This window comes from Populus alba, chromosome 14 (genome assembly GCF_005239225.2).
Source record: "Populus alba chromosome 14, ASM523922v2, whole genome shotgun sequence".
Classification (NCBI taxonomy): domain Eukaryota; kingdom Viridiplantae; phylum Streptophyta; class Magnoliopsida; order Malpighiales; family Salicaceae; genus Populus; species Populus alba.
This window is the reverse complement of record NC_133297.1, coordinates 10,347,017-10,358,333: the sequence shown is the minus strand read 5'-3', so window position 1 is coordinate 10,358,333 and position 11,317 is coordinate 10,347,017. Positions and strand designations below refer to the sequence as shown.

The 11,317-nt window shown below is 37.8% G+C and overlaps 1 protein-coding gene across 2 annotated transcripts; it reads left to right on the top strand.

Moving 5' to 3' along the window:
• The first annotated feature begins 642 nt into the window (after positions 1–642).
• On the top strand, positions 643–11,081 carry LOC118041416 (serine/threonine-protein phosphatase BSL1). Of its 2 annotated transcripts, none has more exons than XM_073404554.1 (21): positions 643–1,326; positions 1,411–1,471; positions 1,564–1,642; positions 1,761–1,840; positions 1,973–2,067; positions 2,539–2,638; positions 2,747–2,816; positions 3,766–3,867; positions 4,114–4,192; positions 4,296–4,469; positions 5,335–5,521; positions 5,602–5,803; positions 5,891–6,058; positions 6,132–6,370; positions 8,695–8,779; positions 8,881–8,979; positions 9,086–9,285; positions 9,366–9,441; positions 10,204–10,339; positions 10,410–10,549; positions 10,654–11,081. In XM_073404554.1, exons 1-21 carry the CDS (start codon positions 1,125–1,127, stop codon positions 10,735–10,737), a joined length of 2,658 nt encoding a protein of 885 aa, XP_073260655.1. In that variant the 5' UTR covers positions 643–1,124; the 3' UTR covers positions 10,738–11,081. The 2 variants fall into 2 exon arrangements, with proteins under 2 accessions (XP_073260655.1, XP_073260654.1); XM_073404553.1 differs by having other exon boundaries at positions 5,599–5,803.
• Positions 11,082–11,317: the final 236 nt, after the last annotated feature.

Here is an 11,317-nt window from a genome sequence, read left to right as displayed (position 1 = left end):
TAAATTGAAATAAATCATGAAATTTAATTTTTTTCATAAAATCAAAATTAATAAAAAAAAGACATGAAAAACACAATCAAAGTGAATAATATTTTCTGTGGGGATGCAATTTTATTTAACGGATGCTCATATTTTACTTTATTAAATTAATCTAGATTAACCAAGTCAAAACAGGAGAGGGCTCCCCTATGCTATCTGGCTTCACTGTTCATCAACGAAACGTGGAAAAAGCTCGCATGAAAAAGTCACCATCCTAATTCGAAGTCCATTCTTCTTTAGAGCCTTGTCTAATTCAAATTTCCTAGGAAGACTAACGGAAGAAGACTATATATATATATTTTAAAAAAACAAAATACTAACTCATTTGTTATTGCGATATAATCATATTTGTAATTCTTTTAGTTTTCAATTTCTTAGATTATTTTGATGTATTAATATCAAAAATAAATTTTTTTTAAAAAAATATTATTTTAATATACTGCGAGAAAACAATTTAAAAAAATCTATTACTTTTCAATTTTTTTATATAAATACATTAAAACAATAATAATTTTTAATTTTTAGAGTTTAATTTTTATATCAACAAATCTCCACATATGAGACATGAAACAGGAAACAGGAAACAGGGGATCCGTTGCATGACATAAGGCACTAAATGGAAAGTTGGCAAAAAGGCTAGCGAAAAGGGCGAGGGCAATGAGCAAGTGGTGTAAAGCTGCCGTATGCACCTGCTTTGACAGTTGTCCGAATTAGAATATCCTTAATGATGCAACGGTTGACTGAACCGGGACTTCCAGAACAACTCCCTCAATCAGCCCCCCGCACCCACCTTTTCTCCCTTCTCCTCCTCCGGGAAAGGAACTGGACAGCCCAGAACTGCTGCTGCTGCTGTTCTTTATCAGTAATTTACATTAGCTAATTAGAATGTGAATTAGGGTATATTTTGTACACGATATCCATTTATTTATTCATACCTAGTCAGGATTCGTGATACCTTTTGATTTAAAAATCAGGAGAGGTGGACAGGAGCCTATAGCTCGGGCCCCATCACCACCACCACCGGCCTCCGATCTTCTTAGTTTAGGTCCTTAGGGTTATTGCTATTAGAATAGAAGGGGTGGGAAATGGGATCCAAGCCGTGGCTGCACCCAGCTCCCACCTATCGGACCTTAGAGACTTACTGGGATTCCGATGATGACGCTCCTGGCTCTCGATGTGCTCACACCTTGACTGCCGTTGCTGCTACCAAGTCTCAAGGTCCTCGACTCATCCTCTTCGGTGGTGCCACCGCTATCGAGGGCGGGGCTTCCTCCGCTCCTGGAATCAGTTAGTTTCATCTCTCTCACACTTTTTTATATTGAATTGAGATTTAAGCAGCTGCTGCTTTACTTACTTAATTGTTTGGTGTAGGATTGGCTGGAGTCACCAATTCAGTTCATTCTTATGATGTTCTTACTAGGAAATGGACTAGGTAGGTAACACTATTCTTCTTCTTCTTCTTTAATAATTAAAATAATAATTAAATAACTTTGGATGATTAATTTTTGTTGTCTAATGAACCAGAGTACAACCAGCTGGAGAGCCACCGTCTCCAAGGGCTGCGCACGCGGCAGCTGCAGTTGGTACTATGGTTGTTTTTCAGGTGATTCATTGTGAATCAGGATTTGGTTCTTTCTTTCTTCTTCTTCTTCTTCTTCTTTTGATTTGTTCAGTTAATGTGAGTTTTTGACAATTATTAATGAAATGTATATATGGCTTAGGGTGGGATAGGTCCTGCTGGGCATTCCACTGATGATCTCTATGTGCTTGACTTGACCAACGACAAATTCAAGTGGCACCGGTCGGTTACTTTGCTTCCATTAATCAGATTTAGCCAGCAGTTCTTTATCTTCTTCTTCATGTTGCAATTTCCCCCCCCCCCTTTACTTGGGTTCTTGGCATGGAACTCATTGCTATATTTTTGTACATGTAGAGTGGTTGTACAAGGACAAGGACCTGGGCCTCGATATGGCCACGCAATGGACTTGGTTGCCCAAAGGTACCTTGTTACTGTCAGCGGCAATGATGGTAAGCATATTTTGCTGTTCTTTTTTTATTTATTTATCTTTAAGATATTTTTGTTCCTTTCCACTAAAGTAATTTCAATTGAAATGTGCTATTATGCATTAGTGTAGGGATCAAATCCTTTTTAAAAATCCTGTGCTAAAAACTGTGTTTTCCATGAATGTTCTTTGTTTGATCATTGGCATTGAATTTTGTTTGTAAGATTCAACATTTTGATAGGACTTGTTTTCCAAGTATGGGTGCAGGCCTCTGTTGTTTCTTTATACTTCTGTGAGGTTATCATTGTAAACTGTAGACATCTTGTCTTTGGATTAGCTTACTCTATGGAAGGACAGCTGTCTTATATGTGTAATTTTGAATATTTTTATGTTATTTCAAGCCAGAAGAACATATGCTGATGCTTTGTGCTTATGATTATGCCCTTTACCATGCTCTATAAACCATGCAATGGTGACTTTTCCAATTATTCTCTAGGTAAAAGAGTTCTATCTGATGCCTGGGCTCTGGACACTGCCCAGAAACCATATGTATGGCAGAGGCTAAATCCTGAAGGTGATAGACCTACTGCTCGAGTGTAAGTGTGTTTAGTACATCAACATTTGCATAAGTGTTAAACTTCCCGGTTTGTTATTTCCCATCAATTCATGTTTCATGTTTGACATGATATAGCATTATTTTGTAGGTATGCAACAGCTAGTGCCCGTTCAGATGGAATGTTTTTGCTTTGTGGCGGAAGAGACTCCTCTGGCACGGTATGATCTGTTGTTTTCAGGGGTTATAAAGCAATCAATTCCAGTTAACTATTCTGTACACTTAGTTGAGATCTGCAGTTTGTTGTGCAGTAGATATTTGTTTCTAGTACAGCAGAATTAGCATGTCAGCCTAGTGTTCTTCCTCCTGGCTATTATTTTATTTTACTTTATTTATGAATAGGCATGCCTAGTCTTGGTGTGCTCAATGTGTAAGTCCATATAAAAAGAGATGGGAGATCAAGGTAATCAAACTAAATAAAGTATTCCAACTTAACTTTGTTCAACTGAAAATTTGACGTGCCAAGACTTTTATATGGGTAGAGCCAGAGTGCACTGGCCTTTAACCCAAAACCACTAGATGCATTCCCACACCTAGTCTAAATGAATGGGACCTTTCTTGTCCTCGCCCATTTGTATAAAACACTTTTCTTTCTACAAGGGTGGTAACTGGAAGTAGGGTATAATGTTTGATAAAACACATGGAATTGTTGGATAACTCAAATTGAAACTTTATAACATGGATTGTACGCAATAAAGAAGTCAAGTGAGAAAGTAATTGTGGACTTGAAAAACTTGAAGAAATGAGCATTTGGTGCTTTTTTGTATTTATTAACCTGCTTTGAAAATATAATAAAAAGAGGTGAATTATGGTATAGTGCATTCCTTTTCCATGTTGCAATTGTGATGAGAAATCAGAGTACTATTTCTATTTTGGAATAATTTCCGTACTGTTTCTTTGAAATTTTCTGTCACCTTTTTTCCAGCTGTAACCTTTCTTCTGATTTTATGATTTTTTCTCTATTAAGGTGTAAGCAATGACATGTTGCAGCTCCATTCTCCTTGTTTATTTCTCGACCAACAGTGTTGTATTTTGGATAAAGAAATTTTTATTAATAATGTCATTACTGTTTGCATTTCAATCTTATTGATTATAAGTGCACTTAAACAGCCACTCGGAGATGCTTATGGACTTCTAATGCATAGAAATGGTCAGTGGGAGTGGACTCTTGCACCTGGGGTGTCTCCATCACCAAGGTATCAACATGCTGCGGTAAGTGATCTATATAAGTCAGAATCTTTTAATTTCTAGATTATGCGTAGATCATGAAATATATCTTTTGCAGTAAAATACTAGTTTAAAATGTTTGACAGGGCTCAATTACACAAGAGGATCTAGAAAATTGGGATTATAAGTTTTGAAACTGTCTTTTCATATGTTTACTTCTGCATATGGACACAGCACTTCATTATGAGTTTCTTCCATGTCATTCATAAGTTTGACGTTGCTTTCTATCAGGTTTTTGTTGGTGCGCGTTTGCATGTTACAGGAGGATCCCTAAAGGGAGGACGTTTAGTAGAAGGGGAAGCAGCTGTTGCTGGCAAGTTTTTTTCCCCTCAACTGTTATCATCTTTTTTCTCTACTTTTATCATCTTGAAAGATGGGTTATATTGTAATCTCCAACAATTTTTCACCGTGACTAGTGTTGGACACTGCTGCTGGTGCTTGGTTGGATAGAAACGGGCTAGTGACTTCGTCCAAAACCAGCAAGGGACATGCTGAATATGATCCTTCTGTTGAGTTAATGCGTCGTTGTCGCCATGCATCTGCTTCTGTTGGTGTTCGTATATATGTCTACGGTGGTCTAAAAGGAGGTAAAGTTTTCTTTTCTTTTCTTTTTCATTGGGAGGCCTATTGGTCAGTCTATACAGTAGCAGTCCTCCCTTCCCTTCATCTCTCCAGTTCCTATGTGAGCAGGTTTTAATCACAGGTCACTTGGTCCAAGTGACCAGCATTATGTTCAGCAATCCCTGACAACATCATAAAAGTTAAATGGAGAGGACGACTCATAGAAGTGGAATACAAGTATCTAGGAGTAGAAACTCTTTGGCCGAAAAATATGTTTAATCAACCTGTTGTGCTTGGGTTCCTTGATGATTGTTTGATTGATTAACATTACTTTAGGACATTTCACCTTCTATGGACCAAAAAATATGTTGGAGAAGTACATCGATATGTGGATTTTTTTTGTTTGGATCTTGATTCCAACAGCTTAACGTTTCTTATTTCGTACCAAGTAACTGTGTTAAGCTTTGATGTGCTATGTTTGTTCAGAGCCAGTAATTCACCAATCCTAATTGGTTGCCCTAGTGTCAACTTTAATTTTTATTGCATCACAAATATGCAATTGAAGTGCATTCAATTGTGGATCTTTTAGATCCTGGTTATTGATTATCTGCCTAATGGTAACTGAGTTTTTCCCAAGCACCCTAGAGAAAACAAGCATCTGTAATAAGTAATAACAGCAACCGGATTGGATTTATTGCAGGAGACCTTAATTATCTTCTTGTTTATTTAGGTTGTTATGCTTATTTAGGGACCCATCTATGGTTCCTTTTCTTCTGCGTAACCTGGCATTAAGCCTTAATCATGAAGGCCTCATGGAATTCATTTTACTGCCACGTGGTGTACAAACTTAAGAGATGCACATTTCATTGCCAATTACTTTGTTCTCTGCAGATGCAGTGCTAGATGATTTTCTGGTTGCTGAAAATTCCCCGTTTCAGCCAGACATCAATTCTCCCACAATAACATCTGAGAGAGCCTCAACAATAACAAGTCCCAGACTAAACCATTCAAATTTAAATTCTTTTGGAACTTCTACTCCAGATGGTGGACCGGAGATCCCTTTATCTGGTGGTATCAGGTCTCAATCATATCCCTGTCTCTCATGTCATGTCAACCTGTTCTTATATAAACTAATGGATGTATTTTCTGCTGTAGCAGCATGGACAGAAATTCCATGGAGAAATTGAGGGAGGCATCTGCTGCTGAAGCTGAGGCAGCCAATGCTGTCTGGCAAGCTGCTCAGGCAGCATCTACCAATTCTGCAGAAGAAACATCTGTATCTGATGACAACTTGCAAGCTGCAGAAGCAACTTCAGATGGCAGTGACAACGAGGCTGATGTTCGCCTCCATCCTAGAGCTGTATGCCCATTTATCTGTGGTTTATAAGAGTGGTGCAGTCTTTCTTTTTTGGCCATGTTGCTGAATCATATTGTCATGTTCTTATAGGTGGTGGTTGCTAAAGAGACTGTAGGAAACCTGGGTGGGATGGTGAGGCAATTGTCATTGGATCAATTCGAAAATGAAAGTAGAAGGATGGTTCCTATGAATAACGATGCATCTAATCCTGCTAAAAAGTTCACCAGGCAAAAGTCTCCTCAGGGCCTGCATAAGAAGGTAAGACTTGACAAATTTATGAGTATTGATGACTCTTCTTAAGTGCTTCTTCATGTTTGTTGTTATCTTGCAGATTATTTCCACTTTGCTTAGGCCTCGGAACTGGAAAGCTCCTGCTAATAGGAGATTTTTCCTGGATTCTTATGAAGTTGGTGAGCTTTGTTATGCAGCTGAACAAATATTTATGCAAGAGCCAACGGTTCTGCAATTGAGAGCCCCGATAAAAGTCTTTGGTGATCTTCATGGACAGTTTGGCGACTTAATGCGTCTATTTGATGAATATGGATTTCCATCCACAGCAGGAGACATTACGTAAGTATTACATCGTAGCTCTTATACTTGTGTGGAACGTGTCAAGTAGGGCTGATCATTTTTGGTTCGGTCTGGTTCTAGATCAAAATAAATAACCAAATCAAAATTATTATTTTTTCAAAATTTTGAACCGAATCGAAAACCGGTTCAAACTGACCAGTTTCGGTTTGGTTTGGTTTGGTTTTTTTCCTCTTCCAAACCGGTTCAGTTCGCTAGCTAGCTTGAAAATCTAGGAAATGATGCAGTTTCTGTACAAGCAGCTCATAGGTTCCAAAAAGGGGATTGCTTTTAGTAACCCAATCCTTATCAAGTAGACCTGTTTTGGTGCCCGTGAGCATCTTTTCATGAAAAACAGACATAATGCCATAAATTGAGTTCCTTAACACATCAGCCATGGCACAAGCTTTTTCATATAGAGGACTGCCTTGTTTTTTTTTGTTGTCGCAACATCTCTTCTTGTGCTTGGAGTATTCCATTTAATAGTAACTAGCCCCATCAACTTTTAGGGTTACAAGCTTGTCTTCTTCCCCATGAAAGCTTCAATAGCAACTGAAAAGGCTCCCTACCAATGAGTCATGGCTCGTTTGAGTTGAAAATTTAGTGTGTTCAAGTTCGACGAACAAGATGAAAAAGTCAAGAACGAGTTTGTGAGGTTCGTCGAGTAGGTGTTTGTGTATGTGTCTGTGTGTGTGTGTGGGGGGGGGGGGTTTTCTAGGGTTAGAAGAAGAAATTAAAAAGTAGATGGGTCTTGAATGGAAAGCTATTTATAGTACCACACTACCACCGGTTTTTTTATTTCTATTTGAACCGGTTTGATACGGTTTATTCGGTTTCAGCCTTTTAAAACTGAAATTGAACCGAACCAAATTGTTTTTTAATTGGTTTTTTTTTTCATGATTCGGTTTTCTCGGTTATATTTTTTTCGGTTATCTCGGTTTAATCGGTTTTTTGTTTTTTTTGCTCACCCCTAATGTCAAGTATGGTGCAAAGGGCTGATTAATTGGGGAAACTGGCAATGCGGAAACTGAACCATTTAATTGATGGTGTCACACATGGGTGCCCTATAATTGTGGGTTTTTAACATGGTGTTTGGACTAGGGTTTTCAAAACTATCATTTAACAATTGGTGAAGGCTGGGTGCGAGGCATGAGTGATGACAACAATTGGCTAGTTTGTCCTTTTCAATCAAGATGGGTAGGGGCCCAAAAACTATGTTGCGACCCATAGTGGGGTGTGGTTGAGAATAATTCATGTTGAAGCAGGGAAGTGTGACCTAATTCTAGTGCAAAGCTGAGTGGTTGTGTTGGCAAAAAGTAATAAAGTCCCTCTGCTTGATTGAGATTATTTATTCATGCCTTACACAAACCGGTGGCAAAACTAGTGAGATGGGGGTTTGTTTCCTGGGAATGGGGGTAGGGTAGGAGCTAGAAAGATGTGCACACAGTAATAGAGATCCATATTCTTCATATGTACTGACACTATGACATCTGATGGGTTGAATTGTTGTTGGTTTTAGCCAACCTTAATAGTTGAATAAAGGACAGCTGGTTAATGTTTCACGTTCAAATACACAAGTTACTGGTATAGCATCTGTGTTTTCAATGTTTCACACATCTTCAACTTGTATGAATGCTGTAAATATACCTCAAGAAAGGCATTGTCATCAGCAATTGACAGCAAACACCCTACCCTAATTTTATTGATTGGATATAAACCTGAGTTCTCTCCAAGATTGAGTGTCTTTCTTGTTCAGTGATCTTGTTGGTGGATCTCATCAATAACTATTGCCTTCAAAAAGGACTTGTCACTACCATAAGAGAAGCACTGAAATTTTTAAGCATTTTAGAGAAGTCTACTCCTTTTCTTTTTCGTGGCGTCCACTGACTTTCTGAAGAAATCATGTCCTTTGACACATTATTGCCTATATTCATGTAGCCATCAGCTTATGTGAAAATAAATAATAAATACATGTATGCAGGTTGCTGTTTATGTCATAATTGAGGGATGTCCATTAGTAATTTGAACCCTCGCTTTTGAGTCCCCAATTTTGACATTTTTCTGTCCAAATAGTTGTTGCTCTGTAGTCCCTCCCTCATTTGATATTTACATCTATGACAAGTAGTGATTGATGGACACCTTGTTCCATCAATTTGTTTGAAGATTCACTACATGTCCTTTAGCCTTACTTTTTTCAAGCTTCCATTTTGAAAACTCTTTACGTGATACAGGGCCTCCAGCAAATTAATAATTTTAGAACAGGTTGTGTGATTTATCTCTGTAGTTGATTAACCATACTGTTCAATTTTATGTTTTTCATGGTTTAGGTATATTGACTATTTATTTCTGGGAGACTATGTTGATCGAGGGCAGCACAGTTTGGAGACCATAACTTTGCTTCTTGCTCTAAAGGTAAAACTTGTGCTTTCAGCGAACAAAAGTTTCATATGAAGTATATATTTTGGCCCTGTCTTTGTATTGATGCTGCTGTACCTTTTATTATGATTTTGCAGATTGAGTATCCTGAGAATGTCCACTTGATACGTGGAAACCACGAAGCTGCTGATATAAATGCGCTCTTTGGTTTTCGTATTGAATGCATTGAAAGAATGGTATGGATGAACGGGCAATGCCAAGCACACACTAAGATAGTTATCCAGTAGGACCATTTCATTTTTTTTGAAAACATAAATGCGATAATAGCATTTGTTTTTACAGGGAGAGAGTGATGGGATATGGGCATGGACACGTTTCAATCAACTTTTCAACTATCTTCCACTTGCTGCACTTATTGAGAAGAAAATTATCTGTATGCATGGTGGCATAGGGAGATCCATTCATTCAGTGGAACAGATAGAGAAGCTTGAAAGGCCCATAACTATGGATGCTGGATCTATAATTCTAATGGATCTTCTATGGTATTCTTCACTCGAATTTATTTTTACTTGTGATCTGTCATTGCTTACATTAATTTGTATTGTGAAACTTCTCCTTTCAGGTCGGATCCTACAGAAAATGATAGCATAGAGGGGTTGAGACCAAATGCTAGGGGCCCTGGTCTTGTCACCTTTGGGGTATGCATGCCAAACTTTTTAAATGTTTTATGTCAGATGGTTTTTATTTATTGTGTTTGGTGTTGTATGATTGATCACAGGCAATATGTTCCCAGTCATGGCGAATACAAATAAAATTTTAACTAAAATATAGACATCCCATTAACCTTTGGTAAAAAGCAAGTTAGCCACACAAAAATTCAGAAAAAAATACTGTATTTGCTACAAACACAAGTTATTTTAATATGGTGCAATATGCATTCCTAGTAGTTTGCTTTATGCATACTGTAGTTAACTGCTGCAAGAACAATACCCTTTTTCTTTCATTTAGATATGAACAGCCAAAATCATTCCTTTCAAATTTGGAAGAAAAACAATGCCTTTTGCCTTCTACCATTAAATGTGGGATGTAACCTCAAAGATAGTTTAGGACTTAATTTGCTTCTAACGCTTATTTGGGGAGCCAAAATAAAATAATTCAAAGTTGAGAGATTGGTTCGCATTTGACTAAAAGTTGAGTAGTGTTAGCATGTTTTAGCTTGAAGATTTAATATGATACATATTGAACTAACCAGGGAATTTTGAGCAGGACCACTCAATGCTCTTTATGTTAATTGTGAAATACTAAGTGATGTACCGCATCAAAGTTCCAATGAATCTATACTCTCCCATGATAGCATCAGTTTCATATACTTCTTTTGGCACTGAATCTTTAAATTTGATGCCTTTTCAAGTTGCACATGTAATGAAGTTTTTGCTTGTGTATCTTTTATGTCATTGCAGCCTGATCGTGTAACCGACTTCTGTAAGAAAAATAAGTTACAGCTAATCATTAGGGCACATGAATGTGTTATGGATGGGTTTGAACGATTTGCCCAAGGGCAATTGATTACTCTATTTTCTGCAACCAACTATTGTGGTAAGATAAATAGCTTGAGTTTTCTCCTGCTAAACTCAAATTTGAATCCTAATGTGATGTCTTAATCCAGGGACTGCTAACAATGCTGGAGCTATACTGGTAGTTGGCAGGGGTTTGGTTGTGGTTCCAAAATTGATTCATCCCTTGCCGCCACCCCTTCAGTCACCAGAGACATCTCCAGAACATGTGATTGATGATACATGGATGCAAGTAAGACTTCTTACTTTTTCAGTGTTGGTAAATCCAACGAATCTGGAAAGCCCATCCCTTAACTTGCACATAATTGTTTCCTTCACGTTCCTGTTGTCTTTCAGGAGCTTAACATCCAAAGACCTCAAACTCCAACACGGGGTCGCCCTCAACCTGATCATGACAGAAGCTCACTTGCGTACATATGATGATGCTACAAGACCAGTTTTTGTATTTTATGTGATTTCATTGCAGCACTTGTTTTTTCTGGCACGCTCGACCCTTTTGTAGCCCAATTTTAATCAGCGCGTCTCCCACTTGGCACGAGTTTGGTGCTTGTTTTGTATTGTCAGATATAGAAGTTGCACAAGATTTGAGAATGATCCGAGGTTTAGCTGTTGTTAACCAGTGAGTGTAGCCTATATATAATTTAGCCTGCAGAAAAGATGGTATTGTATTTCTACTGTTGATAGTTTATAGGGTGATCAACTTTTGTAAAATAGACAATTTTAGAGTTCTTTAATTTATATTATATTCATTTGATTTTGATCAATGGTGTGTTGAGGCATGTAAAAGTGACTTCGCCACAGCCGAAATGTGAGTGTCAGTTCCAGCAAGCATGAGAACCAGAATTTGCTAGTTCTGCGTAATTTATTCGGAAAAACTAATTCTGAGAAGGGGCGGCAAGAAAACATTTGACTCCGATTTCTGAAACTCTTTTGCCACAACCATTGCAATGGACATTGATGCGTAGATTGCAATCTATTAAGGTAATGGAGGAAAGATGCA

Excerpts from the sequence above, each read along its gene's own strand:
- LOC118041416 (XM_073404553.1), top strand. The coding sequence starts at position 1,125 with ATGGGATCCAAGCCGTGGCTGCACCCAGCTCCCACCTATCGGACCTTA. Across the intron at positions 2,639-2,746 it reads GATAGACCTACTGCTCGAGT|GTATGCAACAGCTAGTGCCC; the intron begins GTAAGTGTGTTT and ends ATTATTTTGTAG. Across the intron at positions 4,470-5,334 it reads CTACGGTGGTCTAAAAGGAG|ATGCAGTGCTAGATGATTTT; the intron begins GTAAAGTTTTCT and ends TGTTCTCTGCAG.